The sequence below is a fragment of the Dama dama genome, chromosome 32, assembly GCF_033118175.1.
Source record: "Dama dama isolate Ldn47 chromosome 32, ASM3311817v1, whole genome shotgun sequence".
In the NCBI taxonomy this organism is placed as follows: Eukaryota; Metazoa; Chordata; class Mammalia; order Artiodactyla; family Cervidae; genus Dama; species Dama dama.
The window spans coordinates 9244553-9269435 of record NC_083712.1 but is presented as its reverse complement, the minus strand read 5'-3'; the positions used below and the strand labels follow the sequence as shown (position 1 = coordinate 9269435).

Genomic DNA, 24883 nt, shown 5'->3' with positions numbered 1-24883 from the left:
GAGAAGCTGCCTGTCAACTTCTTATTTTTCAAGAGAAAACTGCACAGGGTCCAAAAACCATGCAAATTCCACCTCTCTAAATGTTTGCAAACTTAAAATGATATTACGTTGCTTTATGTTTAAAAGCAAATTAATACAGAAAGAGCATTTCCTGAATATTCAGCCCATGCCAGACTTTCTCCTTTTCCACTGGCCCTTCCCACCTCTTGGGTGTTCCATCCACCCGTACCTGACAAACTTCTCATCACTTACGGAAAAAGCAGCATCTTAGAAAGAAGATCATAAGCAGGAGAGAAATGATGCGAAGGCATGCACTGCTAGCTGATGAGGCTAACTGTTCCGAGTGGTGTTTCCTGGTGGTGTAATTACACACAAGCTAAAGGTGGTCTGCCAGGTGAAGGGGGAGGGGAGTGAAGATGCTAGAAGTCCCTTAAAATCAGGAACAGAGAACTTCAAGAAGCCAAATTTATGCAGCAGAGCCACACAGTCCATGACTGAGAAAAGAGGTGGTGGGTCGGAGGACAGGGAGCCTGCCGGCGCCAAGCAGAGGCTGCAGGGCCGGGCTGGTCCCACGAGGAAGCCTCAGAAACCCCTCAGGTCAGCGAGGAAGTTCTCCCGGCTGCCCACATGCCCACGAGAGCCGGTTTACAGTCAGGAGCCCACGGCCAGGGGAGGGGTCACTGACCCTCATCTAACTAAGAAGTGGGGTCCAGGCCAGAACTGATCGTGTGTGCGTGCTTGCGTGCTAAATCGCTTCAGTCATGTCTGATTCTTTGCGACCCCATGGTCTGTAGCCCACCAGGCTCCTCTGTCCATGGGATTCTCCAGGCAAGAGTACTGGAGTGGGTTGCCATGCCCTCCTCGAGGGGATCTTCCTGACCCAGGGATCGAACCCGTGTCCCCTGTGGCTCCACATTGCTGGCAGATTCCTTACCGCTGAGCCACCGGGGAAGCCCAGAGCCGATCATCCCTGCACTCCTTCCCTAAGAAGGGTTGTTTTCTGTGGGCTCCACCTCCTTGATTTCTTTTATTGTCTTATGTTGTGTACATGACTCGTACCTTTTTAGTCAAGAGGGAACTTTGGCTGCAGGTAAACACAGACTGAGTTGAGGGCGCTGGAGAATCAGGCTCAGGGGACCAGGGACCCACCTGCCCCTCCCAGCCCAGCGAGGACCTGCCGGGCTGTGGATGGTGGGTCTGGAGGCCTGTCCAGGGAACGCATGTCGCTGTGAGTGTCTGTAGCAGAAACACGTGGGGCAGAGCAGCTGCACAGCAGAGCAGTCTGCCTCCTAAGCCTCCAGAGGAAATGATGAACTAAACTTAAAGACGCCTTCTGGGAACTTGTGAGTGTGCATTGAGGGCAGAAATGAAGTGCTCAGTAGAGGTAATCTGCTTGAATCATCCCCAGACCATCCCCCCCAGCTCTGGTCTGTGGAAAAATCATCTTCCTCGAAACCAGCCTAAACGATGGATTCTATCTAAGGAAAGTCTGGCTGGGGATCTACAGGTAACAAGGAGTCACCTAAAGTTTTTCAGACAGAAGTTTTCTTCTTTTTTGTATGATTGCATTTCTTCAATGAAGAATGGTTGATGTAAAATATTATATAAATTACATGTGTACACCATAGTGATTCACAGTTTTTTAAGGTTATACTCCATTGTGTGTGTGTGTGTGTGTTAAGTTGCTTGGTACTATCTGACTCTGCAACCCCATGGACTGTAGCCCGCCAGGCTCCTCTGATCCATGGGATTCTCCAGGCAAGAGTACTGGAGTGAGTTGCCATTTCCTTCTCCCAGTGATCTTCTCCAACCCAGGGATTGAACCCGAGTCTTTTGCAGCGGCAGGCAGATTCTTTACCACTGAGCAACCTGGGAAGCCCACGCTCCATTATTATTGTTATTGCAAAACAGTGAGTATATTCTGTGTTGTAGAGTATATCCCTGTAGCTTATTTTAAACCTAATAGTCTCTACCTTTTAGCCCCCTCCCCCATGCCCTTTCCCCACTGGTAAGCACTAGGTTGTTCTCTACATCTGTGAGTTTTCTAGTTTGTTGTATATTTTAAGTTCCACATATAAGTGATATCATACAGTATCTGTCTTTCTCTGACTTATTTCACGTAGTGTAATACGCTCCAAGTTCATCCATGTTGTTGCAAATGGCAAAATTTCATTCTTTTTATGGCTGAGTGGTGAAACAGAAGCTTTCTCTTTGTCAGCGCTTTGCTTTCAGAGGGTGAATTGGACCAGGTAAGGGGAGTGGGAGGATGCACACCCACAGAGGAAGCCAGGGAGGTCTTGGTCAGAGGGATTAAGGGCCTGAACCAAAGTAAGGGCACATAAGGCCGTGAAAAGGGAGTGTACACTACGTGTGCATGTTCAGTCACTAAGTCGTGTCCAACTCTTTGTGACCCCATGGACTGCAGCTCCCCAGGTTCCTCTGAATGTTCCATGAATGTTCATGGCGTTCTCCAGGCTACGATACTAGAGTGGGTTGCCGTTTCCTTCTCCAAGGGATCTTCCCAGCCCAGGGATCGAACCCACATGACTTGTGTCTCCTGCATGACCGGCGGATTCTTTACCGCTGAGCCGCTGGGATCACACACGTGAGACAGTCGGGTCGCTCCCTGACATCTGCCCCTCCTGCCTGTGTGCTCAGTTGCTCAGATGTGTCCAGCTCTTCTGTGACCCCCTGGGCGGAAGTCCACCAGGCTCCTCTGTCCCTGGGATTTCCCAGGCAAAATACTGGAGTGGATTGTCATTTTTTCTTCCAGGGGATCTTCCTGACCCAGGGACGGAACCTGTGTCTCCTGCAATACAGGCAGGCTCTTTACCACTGAACCACCTGGAAGGCCCCTTATTTGCCCATTATAGAATGGTATTCTTCCTTCTGGAATCCATCACAGCTTCAGGGAAGAGAAGAGCCTTTCGAGGATGGTATTCATCAACAGAAATAACCAAGACGGAGACTGAGTAATAAATGAAGTCATTCAGTTAAAGAGCATGATGCTTGATAAATTAAGAAATCATCTCCCTACAGAAACCACCACTCACCTGTAAGCTGTGTCCCAGACAGAAAGCGCATAGCAGACGGCAGTACAGGGAATCATGTTTGTGCCCAGAACATTATCTAAGATTGGCTGGACGGCCACAAATGCCACACCCCACATAAGGATCTACGAAGGAGGGGGCCCACATCCCCTGCCTCACCCTTTAAGGCTTGGACTTGATTAAAACACGTCTTTGCATGCCATCTTTATACAGATACGCCCTGAGGCTGCCCATTTGAGAAAAGTGGCAGACAAGGATAATGTAGAAAAAATTCCTCCTGCAAATACCCAGAAGTGCTGCTACTGCAGTTTCTCAATGGACTGTGAGGCCCCGGCAGCAGGAGCCGAGGAGCTGGGGGAGTCGGAGTTGGGGTAGACGGAGCTCGGGGAGATGGAGCTGGGGGAGACGGAGTTGGGAATGTGGGAAACAGAGCTGGGGGAGTTGGAGCTGGGGTAGACGGAGCTCGGGGAGACGGAGCTGGGGGAGATGGAGCTGAGGGAGACGGAGCTGGGCGTGTGGGCTGGCCGGGCTCCAGGGCCTCACAGGGCAGCCGGCTGGTGCACTGAACACAGGAACTTCCTGCCAAGGAGGTGAACGCGTGCTGGAAAAAATGCAAAGCTCCCCACTTTCTTGCTCGATGCACATGTGTGGTGAACGGGAGCACAGGCAGTGACCACGGAGCAGCAGGGCCCCGGGTCCTGAAGTGGGGGGACCAGGAGTGCGCGAGACCCTGGGGTGCAGGCGGGATGGGTCATTTTTGTGAGACTGAGGCAGGTAACGATGGCATAGCCGGGGAAATGGTTGAGCATCCTTTTTTTTTTTTCCTTCTGTTAATCTTTAGAAGGGAAAAAAACATGGACTGATGTACCTGTGCATTTTCTTACATTGCACGAAAGAGCTGAGGCATCTAAAATAGCCAGCAGACGGCAGCCTTGACTGGAGTCCGGACGGGGCGGAGCGGTCCGCGCACTCCGGGCCACCCAGTGCAGCGAGCACGGCCCTCCTATGCCCGCCCGTGGGGACCGGCCCTCCGGACACCGTGCTCCTTCCTCACCCAGCGCCAAGGTTCACCCCTGGGCCCTGAGCCCCTCTCACCCTGCTGCCCTCAGGGTCCTGGCCCTCTGCCGGCTAATAAACGCCTGCTGACCCTCCAGGTGCTGTGGGTGGGACCACAGGCCCCCTGCTTCCCTGTTCTCACCATTTGGGTTCTTGGCCACCATCTGTCCCCAGGCGCTGACCTGTTTCTTTAAATGCTCTCTGTGGTTCAGTTAGGACCTGAGGAGCTAGCCCGAAGCATGGACCCCGCCCCCAGGCAGGGCTGCCCCCCGGAGTCCCCAGAACCACCGGAGCCAGGCCCCCAACCTGTTCCAGCCCCACCGCCCCCACCCCGGCTCCAACGGAGCCCCCAGTAGAACCACAGGCACAAAGGCCAGTATCCTAAACCTCCGATCCGAGGAGGAAACCTTGGAACTACTGAAAAATCCCAAGAGCCTTTCAGAACGTCCCATGAAGGAGACAGAAGGTGAGGTCACCACAGAGGGGCCCGAGTCTGCCAGGGAACTAGCCACTCGGGGCATTCCTAGGACACCCGGATGGCGCTCAGCTGGAGAACTGGGGGTCCCCCCATACAGTGAGGGCAGTGAGCGCAAACGGATGGAGGCTTGTCGGGGTCCCCTCTACAGTGAGGACCCTGGGCACACACGGATGGAGGCTTGTCGAGGTCCCCTCTACAGTGAGGACCCTGGGCACACACGGATGGAGGCTTGTCGAGGTCCCCTCTACAGTGAGGACCCTGGGCACACACGGATGGAGGCTTGTCGGGGTCCCCTCTACAGTGAGGGCAGTGGGCACACACGGATGGAGGCTTGTCATGGTCCCCCGTATAGTGAGGACCCTGGGCACACACAGATGGAGGCTTGTTGGGGTCCCCCGTATGGTGAGGGCCGTGGGCACACACGGATGGAGGCTTGTCGGGGTCCCCTCTACAGTGAGGGCCGTGGGCACACACGGATGGAGGCTTGTCGGGGTCCCCCGTATAGTGAGGACCCTGGGCACACACAGATGGAGGCTTGTCGGGGTCCCCTCTACAGTGAGGGCCGTGGGCACACACGGATGGAGGCTTGTCAGGGTCCCCCTGTACAGTGAGGGCAGTGGGCACCCACGGATGGAGGCTTGTCGGGGTCCCCCTGTACAGTGAGGGCAGTGGGCACCCACGGATGGAGGCTTGTCGGGGTCCCCCTGTACAGTGAGGGCAGTGGGCACCCACGGATGGAGGCTTGTCGGGGTCCCCCTGTACAGTGAGGGCAGTGGGCACCCACGGATGGAGGCTTGTCGGGGTCCCCTCTACAGTGAGGACCCTGGGCGCACACGGATGCAGGCTTGTCCAGGGCTCTTGGGTGGCTGGTTCTGAGAGAGCCAGGACTAACCCCCATGCTCCCTCAGCTGTGTTCCCCACCCCAACGTGCTTTTCTAGGGCAATGCATTAAAAGCAGTGAAAGAAACGACCTCTGGGTACCAGAGAAGCCGTCATCTGAGTGAAATAAAAGCCGCTCAGCAAGTGCGGCTGGTGGGCGAGGCTGACTGATGAACAGGACACAGGAGAGAGGCCGCGCTGTGCTCAGCATCCCGATCCATGCCGAGTGGGGTGCTGCATCTTCCCTTCACTTTTAACACATCCCTTAAGTGTACCTGGTTTGTATGCCCCCTTTGTTTAAAAATACCGTCATAAGTCTGTGCTAAAATGCCAGTATAATCTTATGCTTAAATGATGTTTAAATGGATTTTCAACTACTTTATGCCAAAAAAAGAGATGGTTATATGTACACTTTTGTTCCATTTCTTTATTTAACTGTACATCCAAGGGGGCAACTACAATAAAAAACAGACGCCCCCTCCCAATGAACCACATTGTTCACTATAAAACAGAAGATGATAGGGGTTACTCATGGCGACCAGCAGCTTCCTCTCCCAAACATCCATTGTAAGAAAGTCCTTTTAAAAATCAAGAGGCAGAGCAACCACTGAGAAATGCTCAAGGACAGACAAGGGCAGCTGGGTGGGCACGGCTCCCTGAAGACCCCGAAGCTCCGCCGGGTCCTCCAGTCCCACTCCCGCCCCACAGCCCTGCAGCGCCGGTGGATTTAATGGGAAAAGTCCCAAAGCTGTAATTTACTGCTTTGAAAAATGAGGGAGCCTGCTGCGTTTGACGTGCTTCTTTGAAACACAGAATATTTAAAATCCATACCCCAAACTTAATGCATGGACAGATCACATCTTTTTATGGCTTCGCTGGTGTAAGAAGAGCCTCATAACCTCTCACAAGGTATGTTTTATTCCTTGTAATGTGTATCACGTGAAGATTAAGAGGCTATATTATCGCCTTCAAAATGACCTGCTATTTCCTGGAAACAGTAATTTGCCGGACCTGTCCTTGCCTCTGGGGCGAGCATAACACCCTCAATAATCTTCCATTCACTAAGCAACGTGTCTGTGACAGAAAGATGGGTCTGGTCTGGCCATGCCGACGGGCATGCGGCGGTTCGGTGCCCGCTCTCCGAGTGCCATCTAGAGGTGGTGAGCCCCAGCGCAGGCGCTGGCTGGCAGGGCTTTCTGCGCTTTTGTTAACTTATCCTGGAGAGTGTACCCTCGAGGCTGAGAGTGACCATGTCTAAGAGCTCGGGCATCTCATCCCTTCACGCTGAGCTGGAACTGTAGGAACCTTCCTAGCGGAGAGGGGAGCACAGGGGTGGGGCTGAACCGAACCTGGGGCAGGTTTGCACTGAGGACAGAGAAGCCCATGGAAGCTGCAGAACCCAGCGCTGCCAAGAAGCGGGCCCTGGAGAAGAGCAGGAGCGCCTGCTGGGCTGACCTCCATGGCCGCCTGCCTCCCGTGAGAACTGAGAAGGGGTCCGGCTCCCCTTCTTGGTCACGTGGCAGTCACGGCCCTAATGCAGCTCTTGCACCTGCTGGAAACCATGTTCGCAGAACCCAGCCCTGCGAGGCACCAGCCCAGGACCCCAGACATGGGAAACGACTCTCTGTGACGCAGAAGCAAAGCCCTCGCTCCCCAGCTACGGATGCTTTCCCCATCGACAGACACACAAACCTACCTTTATTTACTTAAACAATTGTTTGAATCAGTTTTTTAAAAGATGCTTTCATAAATACCCACCCACTGATGAGACGCTTTCAGACGAGTCACAAATGTGTGTCTGCTCATTTGTTTCACGCCATCATTACCGTGAATGCACTTTTATGAAATTTAATTTCTCAATCTATTTATGGCTTTTAATTTTCTATGTCATTAATGTTCACATGTGGATTCTCACTGCTCTCCTGGGTGAAAAACCTCTCATGGAAAAAAAAAAAAAAAACACATGTTTTCCCGACAGCAGCACATCTGTCTCCCTTGGAAGGAGGCAGAAGAGTTATGCTCAAGCCTGAGTGACGGCACGGGCATCGTTCACAACCCGTTCACGTCTGTCTGCAGCGTACATAAATACCCAGCAAGGGCGCCTCCTGTTTTGAGAATGGATATGCAGGTGGGGTCAGCACAGGAATGGGCTTCACTCCGTGTTTACTGACTGGGGAAAGTGGCGGGGGTTTTCGGGAAAGGATTCAGGTGGAATCCTAGGAAACCAGAGGCCTCTCGCGGGCCGGGCTGTCCTGCCTGCGGCAAGTTGCAGGGAGCAGGGCGCACGCGGGAGTCTGGAGCCCCCTCCACCTGGGATGCCTGGCTCATCAGCTCACGAGGCCCGCCGGTTCCTGCTGTGAAGCTGCCCCGGGTCCTGCAATTAACCAGACCAGATCGGGGACACGAGCAGGCTGACGTGCTGGGAACTGCTTGGTACAGGAGAGACACCAAAAGTTGCCTTTTTTGAAGTTTTATTGTCTGAAGCGAGAGAAAGCAGAGAGCAAGAGGCACATGTGCTGACCGCCCCAGCATCTCAGAGCCCCCAGGCCTGCAGGCATCATGGACAGAACACCCCAGCGAGGCATCAGCTCACCCCCAGCCCACCCTGTCCAGGGCAGGCAGACACAGTTGTATGGGGAAACGCACTTCCGCTCAGAAGGACCGAAACTACTAACAACAGAACACCAAGATAAAACCACAACGTGCAGGGGCTGTCAGGCCACGCGGGACGCCACCTGCGGGGATGGCATGGCCCCCGACCCTCAGTGGGCGGGTGAGGCGGCGGCCGCGGGGAGCAGCTTGGGCTTGGCTTGCTGGGGCGGCACCACGTCGGGGATCTGCTCCCCATGCTTGTACACGCTGACCGTCACGTCGATCTTCTCGCCACCGTACTTGTTCTTCACGTGCATGCTGTACTTGCCGGAGTCCTCGGAGGTCACGCCCTTGATGGTCATGCTGACGTACTTGGCCTGCTCCACCTTGACCGAGAAGTGGTCGCTCAGCTCAATGTCCTTGTCGTTCTTGAACCACACGACCTCTGGGTCAGGGTTCCCGAACACCGTGCAGGTCAGGTTCAAGGTCTTGGGGGAAGAGCAGGCAGAGAGGGGGAGACAGAGAAAGAAGAGTCAGGCGGCCTCTGTGTGGCTGGACCCGCAACCCCACCCAGGTATTGATCTGCCCCACCCATCATTTATTTGGTCAACTTGCTCTTTGTATATGGAGGCACCGCTGGAGACCCCAGGAGCCTCAGACACGGAAGGTCTCCCGTGGTGGGAGGGGTGCTCTGTGTGTTTGGAAGAATGAACCATCCGTCCCTTGAGGAGACGAGGTCCAGAGAGGCAGCCCAGGCCCGGCAGGACGCAGGGACCCCCCATCCCGGCTCCACACTGGTAGGACGCAGGGACCGCCCACACCGGCTTCACACCCTGGGCCCACGTGAAGACCCCCCGCCATCCCGGGCACCCCCCACCCTCACCTTCCCCTCCATGATGGTCACCACGTCGGGCAGGCCGCCGATCACCTTGCCACGATCTGCAACAGGAAAGCAACTTGGCTGAGAACACCATCCGTGGGGCTGTTCCTGGGGGTCGGGGCACCCAGGGGCCAGGGGGGCTCAGGGTGGGGGTGCTGCCCGACAAGGCTCATGGCTGAGGGGCCCGGGGCTGAGGTCTGAGCAGAGGGGTGAGTGATTCCATGTTGGGAGGGGCTGGCAGGGTGGTGGGCAGAAAGGGGGCTTGTGAAACACTCGAGAAGCTCAGGCTCTGAGTGGGGCTTCGCGGATGAAGGTTCACCCCGGCCACAATGCCGGGTAAACCGAGTCCTCCTGAATTCCTTCGGGAGCTGGAGGGGCCTGGCCTCTGGAGAGAGGATTCTGCAAGAGCAGTGTTTTGTATATATAATGTACATATATTATACATATATGTATACATATATATATAGTGTAGTTTTCTGTCTCCTGTGATGTTCTGACATCTGAAATCTCGCCTGGCTGGGCAGATAACCCCCACCAGCCAAGGGCCCACCAGGAACCGCCCGTGACCTGTGTCAACCCCCCGGCCAGGCCAGCCTCCGCCACCTGCCCTGCCCCCGGAGGGGACACTCCTCTGCCTGGATCACCCCAGCCGGGTGTCCGGCAGCTCAGAACACCCCTGTCGCCCAAAGCCCAGAGAAATCACTAGAATGAGCCAGTCTCTTGTTCACCCCACCCTGCCTGCCTTTCCCTGGAAACCCCAGGACAGACCATGGCCTCCGTCCCCCTCTGTCCTGCCCTCTGCCCCTTGCTCCCTGACCCCCAACCCCCGCGTGCCCCTGCCTCCAAGACTGGAAGCCTGTCCTGCGTCTCCTCTGGTGGCCTCTCCTGAGTGAGCAGCGAATAAAAGGACACAGAACTGGTGGGGGGGGGGGGTGTGAGAAGGAGGGCAGGGGGGAAGGGGGCTGGCATCGGGCTGCAGGGAGCGGGGGTGGGCGGCTGGGGGCAAGAGGGGATGGGCAGTCCTGGGGCTTCGTCAGGTGAGGCGGATCTGCTGGGCTCCCTCAGTGACACAGGGTCCTAAAATACAGACCCTTTAACCCCACCCAAAAGAGTGTACTGCGCTTATTGTAATCAAGCATGTACTCACTTTTCTCTGCAAAAGCAGCGGCCCTGAAAAGTGAAGAGGGCAGAGGAGAGAGAATAAAATAGTCATGAGAAATGCTGTCAACTAAAGCATCACACACTCAAGAGGTCTGCTAGAGACAGAGCTTCTCCGAGAATACACCCAGGTCACAGGGTTGGACAGAGTTCTGATGCCTCCCACCGCCCTGCCTCCCAGCTGCCGAAACCCACAGAAAAGTCTGCCATCCACACTCGCAGGGTGAAGAGATTTCTTTTTTCACCACATTGCGTTGGAGATTTTTAGATACTTTTTGAAAATGTCAGTTTCTGATTTACCCCAGTTATCCATTCATCCATCAACAAATATTTACTGAATAACTTAGTGTGGGACAAAGACTGTTCTCAGTTTTAAAGAGGCTCTAAAATTGAGACACAGATTAGAAATCCCAAGTCATTCTTTAAAAAGTTGCTCTGAGCAATGAAATATTAATTGGCTAAAAAGAAATGAGCTCTCAAGCCATGAAAAGACACAGAAGAAGATTAGGTGCTTATGACCCAGTGGAAGAAGCCAGTCTGAGAAGGCTGCAGACCATAGGATTCCCAACAGAAGTGACCCTCAAAAAGCACCAGGGTAGGAAAATTCTTGTGTGTATACCTGTCAAACATTGTATGTTTGTCCCAACCCACAGACTGTCCAACACCAGAGCGAGCCCTAACGGACCCACAGACTCGGGGTGACGGTGACCTGTCCACGCAGGCTCACCAGGTGTAACTCGTGGACTATGCACTGGGGCTGCTGAGTGAGGAGGCCACGCATGAGCGGGGGTGAGGGTATTTTCTGTACCTTCGTCTCAATTTTGCTGTGAACCTAAAACTGCCCTAAAAATATGAAGTCTTTAAAAGGAAACTAAACATACAACATTTTAAAAATTGCTCTGTATGATGAGTATATATATAATTATGGACACATATATATGCATATATAATTATGGACACACATATATGCATATGTAATTATGCCTATTTCAGAAATTCAGTATTTAAATTCATTTAAAGTAACCCAGGGTCATTATAACTCTAAAATCAATTGTTAGATGCATTTATAATTTAGAAGGACACCTTCTTCTGGATGTGGAATGGCTTAAATTGCGAATTTATCCCAGTTCCTAGAGCTTCACATCCCTTGGGTCAGTGAGGCATCCACAGAGGTCCCCACACTCAACCAAAATGACACCTTGTCCCCTGGACCCCAGAAGGAAGAATCTATAGCCAAACATGAAAATCTTACTTGAGCTGCTGGAATTCGGCAAACGCTTCATCGAAAGCTGCAAGGGAATATTTCACACGTTAGTGAGCGTCTGAATGTGCTTGGCTTTTATTCCCTCACTCTCTCTGCTCCTGAGTTTGCTTACTGAACGCTGACAGATAGCCAAATGAATAAAGCGCTGATTCAGAAGTAATCCTCTCTGAGTGAAAATCATAAACGTGGTGGTTTCCTTTTCAGCATCCAGCTTATTACCCTGATCACCTAGTACAAAATTACCAGGGGCCAGAGAACACTGATCTTACCCTGACCAGACAGGTCGAGCGAGCGCTGGTGGTTCTTCTTGCCGTCGAGAATCTCGAAGGTGTACTTCCCCTTGTCCTTCTCTGTGGGCTCACAGATCTGCAGCCAGGCCATCTCCTCACTGCCGCCGATCCTCATGTGCTCGCTCGACGCGATCTTAGCGTCCCTTTGAAAAGTCACAGGACACATTCGATTTACAATCTCACACTGCACGTTAGACACCTCTGGGGCATGTTGGGCATCTTTCGGAGGGAGCCTCCTCCAGGCTGTGGAGTCAATGTCATCATAGATGTCTCTGGATATTGTACATTTACGAACCACATCAGCAGCTCAGCTCTGAAAACTTCCCGAAATTAAATCTGATACTTATTTTATAGAGATACACTGCTGTTTAACATCTGCTTGCTGGCCACACATAGACTATCAAATCCTCTAGGCCATGAGTTACTTCTCTACTTAAAAAATTAAAAGCAGAATCACTGTGTGATCCAGTGGATATGTAACCAAAAGGATGGGCAGCAGGGACTAGAACAATGCTCACCCATGACAGACGGTGGATAAGCACACGGTGGCCCGTCTGCTCGATGGAATGGGAGGAAATTCTGACTCTCGCTACAGCACGGATGGGCCTCAAGGACATCATGGCGAGTAAAACCACCCGATCACGAAGGGAGAACTACCCCCAGCATCGACTCAGCCATGGCGAAGGCTGAACACGGCACTGAAGGAGGGGGCGTCCACCGAACGCCAGACCACACACAACCTGCCCGCACGTGTCTGGAGCCCTGCCACCCGCCAGGTCTCCTGCAGGAACCCCCGGCCCCTGGGCGAGCACGTCCCCAGCCCAGCGTGACCCTGAGACCAGCCCCACTCTCCGGTCCCAAGCCCAGACTTGACCTCTGCCCCCACCCCATGGTCACAGCCCTGCCGTCTTGGACTGGGGACAGATTCTGTCCCCCAGACACACAGGAAGCCCCCCGTCTGCAGCAGACCCACCCCTCCACCACCCCCGGCCTGGCTCCATCCCCAGATGAACCCTTGCCTCCAGAACCTTCCCTGGCCAGCAGCCCCAGGGTCAGCCCCCACAGCAGGTCCATGAACCCGTCAGCTCAGAAGGCAAACCAGCCCTGCTGGAGCAGCAGAGCTGCAGCAGAATCCACTGTCACCGTCACCCCACTGACAGCGACCCTGGCTCAGAGGACTAGCTGTTCCTTACTGCCTGGGGACTTAAATGGGCCAAGTTGGATAAAACCGCCTCCTTGGTTTTATTACTTGATCACAAAACCTGACTGAATCCCTTTATTCCCCAGTAACCTTAAAACATCTTACATTAAGGAGAGAAAGAGGAAGATGTGCAAAAGCCTACACGTGTCTGCTCGTCTGTGTGAAAGCAACCAGGAGGCTGGTCCTTGCAGCGGTGGGCGGGGAGGGCGGTGGGCTGGCGGCAGGGTCGCCCCGAACCTCCCCTCCCCCGGGAGCCCCAGGCTTCACTGAGACTTCAGGGGTCTCTAAGCAAAGCTCCCCAAGTTGAGTTAAAATCTGCACTCTGGGATTAAAGCACTGTTAACTGTTTCGTTCTGTAAAGAGGCCGCTGGAGTCTTCAGTAGCCCTGCTGCTTCAACGCCTTCAACAGCCAGTACTTCGCACTTTGAGGTCTAGCCCTCCTGCGTCACAGTCATTTCACCTTCCAGCAAGAGAAGAAAATCCCCTATCAGAGGGCATTTCTGCCAGCTCCACTTTGTGGATTTCTAAGTCCTTAGGAGCAGGTTTACACCTTCCTCTAAGTGGCCTTGGTGTCTTACTCAGCATTTTCCTCAAAGAGCAATCGGCCTTGCTGACGCACACGTTTCACCAAATCCTCACCTCTATCGATTTCTCATCACCTACTGGCACAGAATGTCCGGGTCCCCAGGACGAGTCTCCCTCCAGCACCCTGACTCTGTTAAGTGGGCCCAGCAGCCTCCCACGGCAGGCTGTATTTCAACAAATGCTTGTTATTCTCTATGTGTCCGATTATTGTCTAACAAGAACTTGCTTGTCAGTGACATACAGCCGAGGTTCTGTAAGGCACGTGTGAACACGCTGGGGTCCTGTCCGCTGAGGAACAGAAGGTCTGAGTTTGTGGACGTCACTGAAAACATGGTCTGCAAAGGTTGCCCGTGTCCTCAGGTTAGAGGCAGACTAACCACAGTCCCTACTGTCCGTCGGAGGCCAGGCCCGGGGGACGGTAACCCTGAACCTGGTCCTGTTCCTGACAGACCTGAAGCTTTGATGAGTGTGCTGGAGACAGGCCTGGGGAGGAGGGTCGGAAGGGCAGACCCCAAGGGGCTGGGGGCAGGCCCTGGTCCACCGCTGTGGGCATCGTGGGAGTCACAATTGCTTTAATTGTGAGCATGCCCACCTGGACGGGCAACCGCAGCAGAGGTGAAAACAGAGAAACCCGCTGTGTGCAGGGCTTGGTCTCACTTGCTTTCTTCTCTTAAGTACTGTTAAGTTGTTGTGGTCTTTTCTTCTTAATTGATCTAATGAGAAAGCAACAGACTGGAAATCTGGAGCGCGGTTTCTGAATACTTTTTCCATCAGCTCTGCCAGATTCCAGACTAAATGTGTGTCACCGGCAAAGCCACCCTCGTCTAAACCAAGAAAGCAGAGAACGTGATCTCGGGCACCTTCAGCACTTCTCCTCTTTGTCCTTCTCCCCCCATTTCTGAGATGGCCCCGCCCTGAGCCCACGGCTGTCATCACTTCTCAAAACTGCAAAGTCTCAAGAGGACTTGGCCAGGAGCCCCGTGGCCCAGCGACAGGCCCCGGGCACCTCCCTGCGGACACGCAGGGCCGCGGCCATGGCGCGTGGACACTTACTTGTGGTACCAGTTCACCTTCATTTCCTCAGTGAAGTATTTCATGAAGCACTGAAGCCTTATTCCTTCTGGGGTGCAGAGAATCTTCAGTGGAGACGCAGAGGCTCCTGCAGAAGACAGGGCAGACTCAGAGCCAAGGAGAGCGGTCTGTGCTGGGTGAGAGCGGGCCGGCCCTGGGCCGGGAAGCCCGGCCACGTCCCCGTAAAAACATCCTCACCCAAGTGTTCTAACATCCACACCGGAAGTACCCGAAAATCTCTACGACAAAGCCATGAAGGGACTCAGACGGCCCCAAGAAAATGTTCTCAAGGGGCTCCTCACGTCCTGACCATGTCCACACAGCCACTACCACAGGCGTCCACTTACAACTAGACTGCGGGCAAGCCTCCAGTGCAGATGGGGCCCCATGCTGATGGGCCTGCCCAGGGGGCAAGAGCGCACCCAGCTTCTCACACCCCTCGCCTTCCTCCTCCTTCCCCCTGAAGGGAAGAAGCCCCGGGCAGTCCATCGCCTACATGTTTTCTGGAAATGCATCAGCAATGCCCCAGTGGGAGTACCTCCACAGGGCTCTGAGCTCGGAGCCGGCTACCTGAACGCCCCGCCCCATGGCCTCTGGAGCCCTCTCTCTGCTCCTGCCTGAAGATAAACCAGAAAACGGCTTTTCTAAACCCCTTCCTGCATCGTGCTTCTCCCCACATTTCACCCTGTGGTTGGGGGGGTGAAGGGGCTAACCACAGAGGGCAGCAAGCCACACATCCTGGAACACAAAGATGCGGAAACGCTGCAGTCTTAACAGAAGAGCGTGAAGAGGAGGCTCGTTTTTCAGACCACAGTTAGGGTCAGTAAATGGTAGCGTGTCCAGAAGGGTTTCCAGTCAAGCAGGGAGCGGGGAATGGTACCGTCTGTAAGACGCCGGGGCAGAGGAGAGTGGCCGGATCTGACTGCGGTGCCTGAGCACACACGCGGGACAGCCGAGCAGGAGAGCGGTTCTGGGAAATATCTCGGCTCAGATCCAGGTGCCGCCATGTCCCCTGTGCTCCTCATCAAGCCTGCAGGGGGTTACACTCTGCCCACACCACCAGCAGGGGCTCACTTCAGCCGGAATCCACGGATAAGTAACTGCACCCACCACGGGAAGAAGGGACGGCGGGATGCACCTCTCGGGTAATCAGACGACAAGAGCCTGGCTTCCAGGGCTGATGCTGACTGGGGAAACATGGCCCAGGAAGTCGTGTGCTTATCCTCAACTTTATCTCAACTGTGTCCTTACTAAGCCTTGACTTTGAAGCTTTAAGGAGCATCTATGTCTCATCAGACAAAATTTAACCAGATACGCATTTAATCTTTGCAGTTACCACACCAAAAAGTAAGTTCTGCCATTGGTGTGTCTGTTTCACAACTGATTCTTATTTGATTAGACATTTCAGAGTTCTGTAAGTATTAAGAATCAAGGGATACACTATAAGTTTGGCCCCATTTAGAGAACATACACCTCAGACATTTTTGTGAAATAGGAGGATTACCAACGGGAAAGAACTGGATGGGTCGCAGCTTAGAGTACACGTCTCGTGAGAGGAGGGAATGTTGAAGGACATCAGAAGGAAGCCTGGGCTCCTGAACTAGGGACACGCGATGACCCCAGTGCTCCCCAGGACTCTGCTGGTGACAGCAGGTCACACAGCTCCCCGGGACCAGAGTCCTCGTCTGAACACTGCGGTCTCTCCTAAGATGCTGCAGAAGTACACAGGGTCCCTCAGCACAGCTCGTGGACACAGTGATGAGATGCTGAGATTCAGTCTCAGGAGCCTGAGGCTCCAGTTCTGCCTTCCCACCTCAGAAGTCAGGTGGAAACGTGAGAAGTGTCAACAGCATGTTCTCAGGTGTGTGTTCACACACAGAGCATCCTCCACGCAGAGAACTGTCACTTTGGCATCGATTCTTATAACAGGTTTGTTTGCATCCACAGAGTTACAGAATTTTACCTCTGGATGAGAACCTGAAAGCCACCCCTCCAGATTCCCTACCACAAGGGTGAGGAGGTCGAGGGAGCCTAACTCTGTCACAACAGATTTGCTTTGCCGACACACACAGCCTTTAGCCCTGGGGACACTAAGAACAGACTCTTGTTCTGTGGGCCATTCTGTGGACCCCACAGGAAAGTCCCTTCCTTATGCCTGTCATCCGCAAGACGCTGTCCTGCCACTGAACCTGGGCCTGTTCACAGATGTGCTGTGGTTCCATCAGCTGTGGAAAATGCCCTTCTCGGGAAATAGAGAGTCTAGCCCCGAAATGACTTGAAAATTAGAAGGCATTTACTTACCACAGACTCTACTCATCGCCAAAATGATATCCTCGTACACTGAAAGGAAGGAGGAAATGCACAGTTACAGGCTTAATGTATCAGCAGCATTTTCACGTTTAATTAAATTGATACTGGAAAGCAGGATGTTCAGTTGAAAAATGAAACATTAAAGTGGCAATGTGTATCCATGAAAGGCTTATGTGGCAATAAATCCTTCTAATTTCTCCACTTTTTAAACCTGGAACAAGGACATTTTGCTCGACATTCATCTGACCTTGAATTTAATTGAACCACCTCATCCCGGGTTCAATCATTGTAACACATTCGTCACGGGACAGGATTTGGCTCCTGTTGGTGGACGAAGATGGCGTTTCAGAGAAGCGCAGAGTAACATCATTCTCAACTCACTCAAACACCTCTGAGGACAGCAGGAGTAGAAACCTGTCCTCTACTGTGCTCCCACTAAAGACAAAATATGCCTAAGGACACAGGAGACCTCGCCTGCATCTCACACCCATCCTGCTGGCCAAGTGCACTTCCCTGGGGAGGAGGGAGAAAGCTCTCATCTACCTTTGCCAGCTATCTCAAGGGTAGACACATCCTGACCCCTGTCGTCTTTCAAGGTCGCCTTGTATTCACCGTGATCCTTCTTCGACAACTGCAAATGAAACAGATCCCATATGAATGTAAAACTGATGCCACGATATAAAACCTAATGCAAGCTGATACATTTCCTTTGCAAACCATGGAAATTCAGCATGCAAACTGGGAGATAAGGCAGAATTCACAAGGTATCTGAAAGACTTTTCTTCCTTGTCTCTCTGTTTCCTTTACCCGACTCCAGTATTCCTGCCTGGAGAATCCCGTGGACAGAGGAGCCAGAAGGTCGCAAAGAGTCAGACATGACTGAAATGACAGAGTGCGCACACACGTGCACACACAGGTGCACGCACACGTACACACATGTGCACACGTGCACACACGTACACATGTACACGTGCACACACGTACATACATGCACACACAGAGCCGTGCACGCACATGTGCACACGCGTGCACATGCATGCGCACGCACGCACGCACCTTTGGCATGAGCAGCTCACAGACCCCCCACATGTGCACACACGTGCGCACACACGTGCACATGCACACACGTGCACACACGCACACACTTGCACACACACGCACACACCTTTGGTATGAGCAGCTCACAGACCCCCTTCTCCAGGTCAGGCATCTTCTCCGTTTCATACAGAACATCATCCTTTAGCCACTTGAAAACCGTTTCCTTCTTGGTGTTTGCAACCTACAAGACAGGGGTCTTATGTTGAGCATGTGAATTGCTGGAGCTCATGAGAAAAAAGTCTTTTCTGATTTCAAATCACAGACCTAAAAAAAGTAAATAAACTTTTATTATAGACAGTGTCAGATAGAAGCTCACAGGAAAGCTGTCTGTTCTATCAATGGTACATACATTTCTAAATTCTAGCTTCTGAAATAATTAAGGCCTGACAGGAAGAACAAGTGACTCTTCTTTCTTCTGACCCATAAAATTAGATGGTGTAAGTTTGGTTCCTACAAAATTTCAATAATAAAGACAAGTTGTGAGCAGTGAATTTTAAATTTATAAATAATATAAAACCACACGAGTGTGATCTGACCATCTCCCTGGGTCACTCCCTTCTGGGTGGAACCGATCTCTCACCTTACACACAAGCCGAACCTCACACTCGTCTGTAACATCCCAGTGTAGGTACTCAGCAAAATGCGGGCCTGAGGTGGAGAAGGGAAAAAGTTTTTAAAAAGGAGAAAAATGTATACACATACACACACATATAAATGCATTTGGGGCAGAAGAAAGTAGTTGTTCAGTCTGAAACCAAGATGACTTAATAAAACTAATCTTCAGGGCTTTGACCTCAGTGTGTGCAATCCTGGTACAAAAATCTCAATTCCCAACAGGACGATGCTGCCCAGTCTCTCCTGCTTACTGACATCTAACAGCTCCTGCCCTTTAGAAAGAAGAATAATGAAATACTATATTTCTTCTCAAGGCACATGTGTGACTGAACATCCACCAGCATAGCCTATAAAAACCTTGAAATAGGAGAACTAATCTAGGTATGATGAAGAAAAAGCAGTTTGACCTAGCAATCGTATCAACATGTGATATTTTATTTACATAGCATCTGAAATCAAAGATGAATTTATATATCTGTAAAAAATACCATTTTGCTTAATATAAATGTAAAAGTCATATGCTAATAACACATTCAACAGAAAAATACAAAGCAGATTTATAAAGTATTTTTTAATTTCTTCTATATAAATACATTCTACAAAGTTAAAGAATCATATGGTAGAAATGGGTAAAATAAATATTTTGTCTATTAAAAATAAAAATAATGTAAAACAATAAAAATAATATTTGTATATTTTAAAATCTATATTCTAACTTTAAAAAAAAAATTCCATATAAAAATGTTTTTCAAATAAACCCCTGAGCTATATTTCAGTTTTTAAAATTTATCTATTTTCCTTCATATCTAGTTATTGATAAGATGCATTTTTAAAACAATGTATCTTAAATATATTATTTGTAATTAAACAATTACATCTAAAAGTTCACGTTCATACAATTTTAAGTAAAATAACAAGTTCATGGGAATTGGAGTTGGGTCTCCAGCCCTCTCTCCAACTGTCCTAATAAAGCCCCCACCTCACTGCCCCCTTTGTTCTTTCCTCTTTTTGTTACAATCACTGGACTCACAAGGACCCTTCCTTGTCTCTGCAGGAGAACATGAACACTAAACGAGATTCCAGGGCTTTTCAAGTAGAAGCGAGAAAAAAGTACAGATGAAATAAAGGAACAGAAAGTGTCCAAACTTCTACAGAATAGAAGAGATCTGACTTCTCCATCATTTAAAATTGCAGTTAGCCTTCTGGCCTCCGACAGGATCTGCTCCAAGCAAATACTCAAATCCTACACCTTCGTCTATGCTAGTGGTGCGAGAGCCAGCCGACCACCTACCTTGTTTCCTGAGGAACTCCTTTCTTTGCAATTCAGCCTCTTCTAGGACAGTCTTGAATGCTAAATCCAATATTTAAGGGAAAACACAGAAATGAAATACACATGCTTCCCTCCAATCAGAAGAATCTGTTTTGAATTCTCTTTTATGGACACACAAGGGCCTCCCACATGGCATACCGTCTCCAATGAGAACCAGGGAAGACTGGCTTTTGGCTTTTCCGTCCTGAATCTGCACGGTGTAGGTGCCCTCGTTATCAATGGTGAACCGATCCATCACCATCTCGATGATGCCAGTGGACTTGTCACACTTGATTCTGTGTGCCTGGGAGGACACAGGCGAGGTGAGAATCCCACCTTCCCGAAAGGGAAAACGCCTTCCCAAAGCTTCCCCTCTGGGATCTGACAGTCACTCAACTATTGTATCTTAAGGAAGTAGGCTGCCCAAAAACCAGAAGGTGAAATTTCACCCACTGAACCTCTTGGTGAAGCAAAGATCAAATAAGGGACATTTGGTGATGACGCCCTGGGTCTACATGGGGAGCGACCTACACTCGAATCCATCAGAAACTCTGCACACTCCCTGGGAACATGCACCTGCCATGAGATAACTCAGCACGTGGGGAGCAGAGCGGGGTGCCCTGGGACCCGTGTGACCACAGAACCGGAAACAGCAGCACAACCACCTCCACGCCGCGGGGGCTTCAGTCTCGGGGGCTTGGGGTCCCTCCCATCACCACGCTGGCACCGGGGCTGAGGGTCTCCAGGCTCTGCAACCCCATCTGGGCAGCCTCGGGTTGGGGGGACCCGTCCCGGCGCAGCCCGCCCAGGGCTCAGTCTCGCAGACTCCACCCTCGTCGCCTGTGAGGAGCTCAGGCGCTCTGACGCTGTGTGGTTGCTGACGGGCCATGTGTTACTCCACCCCGGGTACGAGGTCGCCATCGAGCACGTCAGAGGCAGGAGGGGGACAAGCACACGGATGATCGTGTCCAGCGCAGCCGCCAGGTAGGGAAATGGGGCCGAGGTGCCAGGACCAAACTCCCCGGGGGGGGCAATGCAACAGCAGAGGCGGGCTGCTCCCTCAGCCTGGGCCTCAGCCTGCTCCAGGCCCAGTGAGCAAAGGCACGGCCACCTCTGCCGGTGACGCTTCCTGCAGGCGTTCCTGCCTCCTTTCAGAGGCAGGCAGCTGGGACTTAAAGCCTTCCCCGCCTGGACCTGACCTGTCCCAGGCGAGTGGGGCCTGGAGCCAGGTAGGTGGGGTCGCCGGGGGACTTGTGGTCAGCACCCAGTGCGGGGACCAGGGGAGGCCACTCTGTTCCTTAGAGACACCCTCCTCCCGCAACCCTCACCTTGACGACACTACCAGACGCACTTCTGTCTTAGGCGACTGAAACAAAGTGCGTAAGATCAGCCACGTCCTGACACAGCATGCGCATCTATTTTCAGGATGCTCGTCTTCCTGTTTCAGCTGGCATTTATATTTTGGATTCCAAATGCCAGTATCCCAAGAGCGCCGAGATAAATGTTAGTGAAATAGCACCTCTGTTCAGCGTCCCTAAGCTCAGCTCCCTTGGCATCAAGGGTTGGCTCCAAATTCCCCCGCTTGGTGTTGGAGGAGGCCCCTCTGCCTTCTCCCACCTTCCGTTTTATCCGAGTGAGTTTCCAAGATGCCCCATCCGTGGCCACTCCACTCAGCGCACTCCCTCATCTCCGGCCCACACCTTGCCCACTCTCCCTTGGGGAGGCTGCAGGGCACGCCTGGTCCCCAAACTATTCCTCCTGAGGAGAACCCAGGAACCCACTACTGTGGGAATCTCCTTTAAATACTCAGGTTCTAATAGCTCCTTCTCAGAATCAGTACTCACTGTATGTGGCGCTCGTGGTAAAAAACCCACCTGCCAATGCAGGAAACATGAGAGTTGGATCCCTGCATCTGGGATATCCCCTGGAGAAGGGAACGGTGACCCACTCTAGTGCTCTTGCCTAGAAAATCCCTTGGACAGAGGAGATTGGTGGGCTACGGTCCGTGGGATTGCAAAGAGTCAGACACGACTGAGCGACTTCACTTTCTTTCTCTCTTAAATGACTTAGCTCGCACATAATTGTTTTAACACGCTCTTTTTCTATATCATCCTCTGACTCAAGCTGTGTTTCTTTCACTCTGGGATAACCTCCAGGAAGGCAAGGTTATATGTCATTTTTCTAGGCTACAGAGGGCACTCAAATGCAATTTGCAGAATATAAGCTGCCAACCATGGGGAAAAGAGAATGAGTGTGTGAGGTCCTGGGGGTTAACATGATGCCTCAGATTCTCTTTGACCAAAGATGACTTCGGGCTTTAACTGAATCAAGCCAGCCCATGCCCATGGGCCTTAACTTCCAGTAAACATAAAAAATCACCTTGACAGTTGCAAATTCCAACAGACCATTTGTAACACTATGTTCTTGCACAGGATGGCTTAGGTATTTTTCTTGATGGGAAACTGGTGTATATGAAGTGAGAGACACATGAATGAGACACGTGAGCTCAGATTACTTTTTGAGGGAGGTCATTTTGGGAGACAGTGCTGATCACAGGGAGTGCATGGGACCTGTCTCCTTCCCGGAGACTCGGGTGGTTCTCGGAGGCTGGACAAGGAAGGGGCTGGGGGCTGAACAGAGTACCTTGTGGGGCCCACGGGGGTCTTTGTAGTTCTGAGTATTTGATTTTGCAAACCAGGAGCAAATTTCAAGGAGCCACTCTGATTCTGTCCATTTTCGCTCCCTTCAAGCGTCTGTGAGGACCAGCCTGCAGAACCTTCTCTAATTAGGCCTGAGAGGTGTGAAAAGGAACCTCGCTCACCGACCGGATCCTCAACAACCCAGAGCCTTCCCCGTTCTCTTAGCTTCTGCACCACAGGGTCTGGGCAGGCTTGAGAAAAAATTAGGCTTCTGGCGACTGCCATTATGCAGTGAGACAAAGTTCAATGATTTTATGGGGGCCATAAATACAGGTTTCTATGTGACTTTCACAAAACAGCATCAATCTCCACACGGAAAAGTCACCTGTGGATTGCTAATTAAGGCGGTGAAATAGTACAGCCCTACCGCAAAAGATGAGCTGTGCAGTGAAGATGTCGTTCTTAAAGCCAGCTATCCACAGCAGGGAGGAAATGCTAATCAAAAGATGCTCTACAGATAAAGCACAATTACACTAAATTCCACTGCACGCCCACATGATCTGTGCTCATAAAAAATGTCTCCAGTTACCTCGATCACGACGCTCTTCTATGCAGTGTCCACACTGTGGGCTCTTCTGCAGCCAGGAGGAAGCTGCATGCTTTCTGCTTACTAGCCAACCCCCAGCTTGTACAGTCCTTCAAGGACGTCATTATTCTCGAGGGGAGGATGGACTGGGAAAGAAACTCCCAGGATCTTTGTCCACACACGACCTCTCCCTGAGGGACATCCGTCTAACCCAGCTTTACTAAAACCTGTCAGACACAGACATCAGACTGGGGATGAGGAGCCCGGCTCAGAAGGAGAGTGAGCGACCCTGCCTCCCAGCCAGTCCTGTTCAGACTCGTGCCGCAAATGGTTGAGGCACCTGACTGAGACTCAGTGGGATTGCTAAATAGATACGAAGCAGTGGGTATCGAGGGGAAAGAGGACAGAGGAGGTAAAGATGCTGGGACTCAAGAGACCCCCAGGGCACCACTGAACAGTAAGGAAGGGTTCCAGTCAAGCGGTCGGCTTTTAACTGGGTTCCCGGTTGTGCTGTAGTAATTAGACAGAATGACGTATATCGAAACACAATATTCCACAAGCAAAACAGGAACCTTCTAACATTCATAAGCTTCATTCTATACAATTAAAAGCAGCAGAAGAACAAAGTATTGCATCACAGCATCCTATGCATTTTCCTGGATTTTCCCAGGGGGCAGCCTAAAGCTCAAGGGGTGCAGACACTAATTTCTCTGGAGTTGCCTCCCCCAGGAGCTCTGGGGGCTGGGGCAGGGTAAGGGAGGCCTTGCTCCCATCAGGGCAAAAATACACACCTTCAAAACCCCTATGAAAAGGAAATAAATGGATCTGTGGAGTGTATCCCTCACCCCGTGTAACCAGAACCTTTCCATAACACCAAGCTCAATGTCTCTAAAACGTAGACTGTCGTTTCTTAATTGGAATAGGCTTGAATTTAAAGACCTCCCCATCTCTCATGTAACCCAAACCAAAGCTCTGAACAGTGCCAGCCTCAACCTTCTCTCACCCACCTTGTCAGCCTTCTACAGCCCAAAAGGGATGAAAGCAAACCCAGAATGCCGACTTTCAGGAACTGACCTCCCCATTTGTACCCGATGTCTCCAAAGCCAGAGACCACACTCACACGCACTCACCTCACTGTCGGAGACTTCTCTGTCGTTGATGATAAAGCGGTAGCTGGAGTCTGGGGATAAGTGCTCGGCCTGGAGCCAGAAGCGGACCTGGCCCTTGTCGAAAATCTCATAAGCTAATTCTGACTTCAGAGGAATCGCTAGAGGAAGAAAAGAAATTACCAGTCAACAGTGCGTGAATCCCTGTGAGAAAGCAGAGCTGCATGTTATAGGAAAACATCAACCCTCACTATTACATTTTTTGAAAATGTAAAAAGCCCCTGAAGATTGACTTGATTATGAAAAGCAAAACTAAGAAACAAAACTCTAGTTAGCCCGGCACTGCAATCAAAGCCTCACCCGGGGGGCTTCAGCACGCATGGTCTGCTTCCCCGAGGGCCCAGGGACCACAGACATAGTCCGTCTGAATCCAGTGTAATCCACAGCTGAAGATCCCACCGGATGCAATTCTCACTTGGATTAAGCAGACACATTCAACCCGAAATCCAAAACTTGGTATGCGATGAAAATCACAACCGGTCACAGTATCAGCCACGACTTGTTCTGAGCCACACACTGACAAGCGTGCCAGTTGCCACACGAAGCCAGGCCCCCCCGGACTGCACAGGTCACAGACCCGGCCCTGCTCCAACCCAGGCCCACTTACTGGGGTTCTTGATCTCATTGCTCAGGGCCTTCAGACGTCCCAGCTCTGA

At 51.7% G+C, this 24883-nt stretch overlaps 1 protein-coding gene across 1 annotated transcript in view; it reads right to left on the bottom strand.

Moving 5' to 3' along the window:
* Positions 1-7947: 7947 nt before the first annotated feature.
* Positions 7948-24883, bottom strand: part of MYOM2 (myomesin 2) — a 54712-nt gene continuing 37776 nt past the window's right edge. Inside the window, exons 23-36 of the mRNA XM_061134428.1 lie at positions 24835-24879; positions 24192-24328; positions 19996-20140; positions 19819-19878; positions 18493-18560; positions 17980-18093; positions 17358-17445; positions 16806-16844; positions 14487-14592; positions 11627-11790; positions 11346-11382; positions 10083-10105; positions 8939-8994; positions 7948-8543 (exon numbers count right to left, since the gene is read on the bottom strand). Coding sequence (XP_060990411.1) covers positions 8226-8543; positions 8939-8994; positions 10083-10105; positions 11346-11382; positions 11627-11790; positions 14487-14592; positions 16806-16844; positions 17358-17445; positions 17980-18093; positions 18493-18560; positions 19819-19878; positions 19996-20140; positions 24192-24328; positions 24835-24879 — 1400 coding nt within the window. The 3' untranslated portion in view covers positions 7948-8225. The remainder of the gene's footprint in view (positions 8544-8938; positions 8995-10082; positions 10106-11345; positions 11383-11626; positions 11791-14486; positions 14593-16805; positions 16845-17357; positions 17446-17979; positions 18094-18492; positions 18561-19818; positions 19879-19995; positions 20141-24191; positions 24329-24834; positions 24880-24883) is intronic.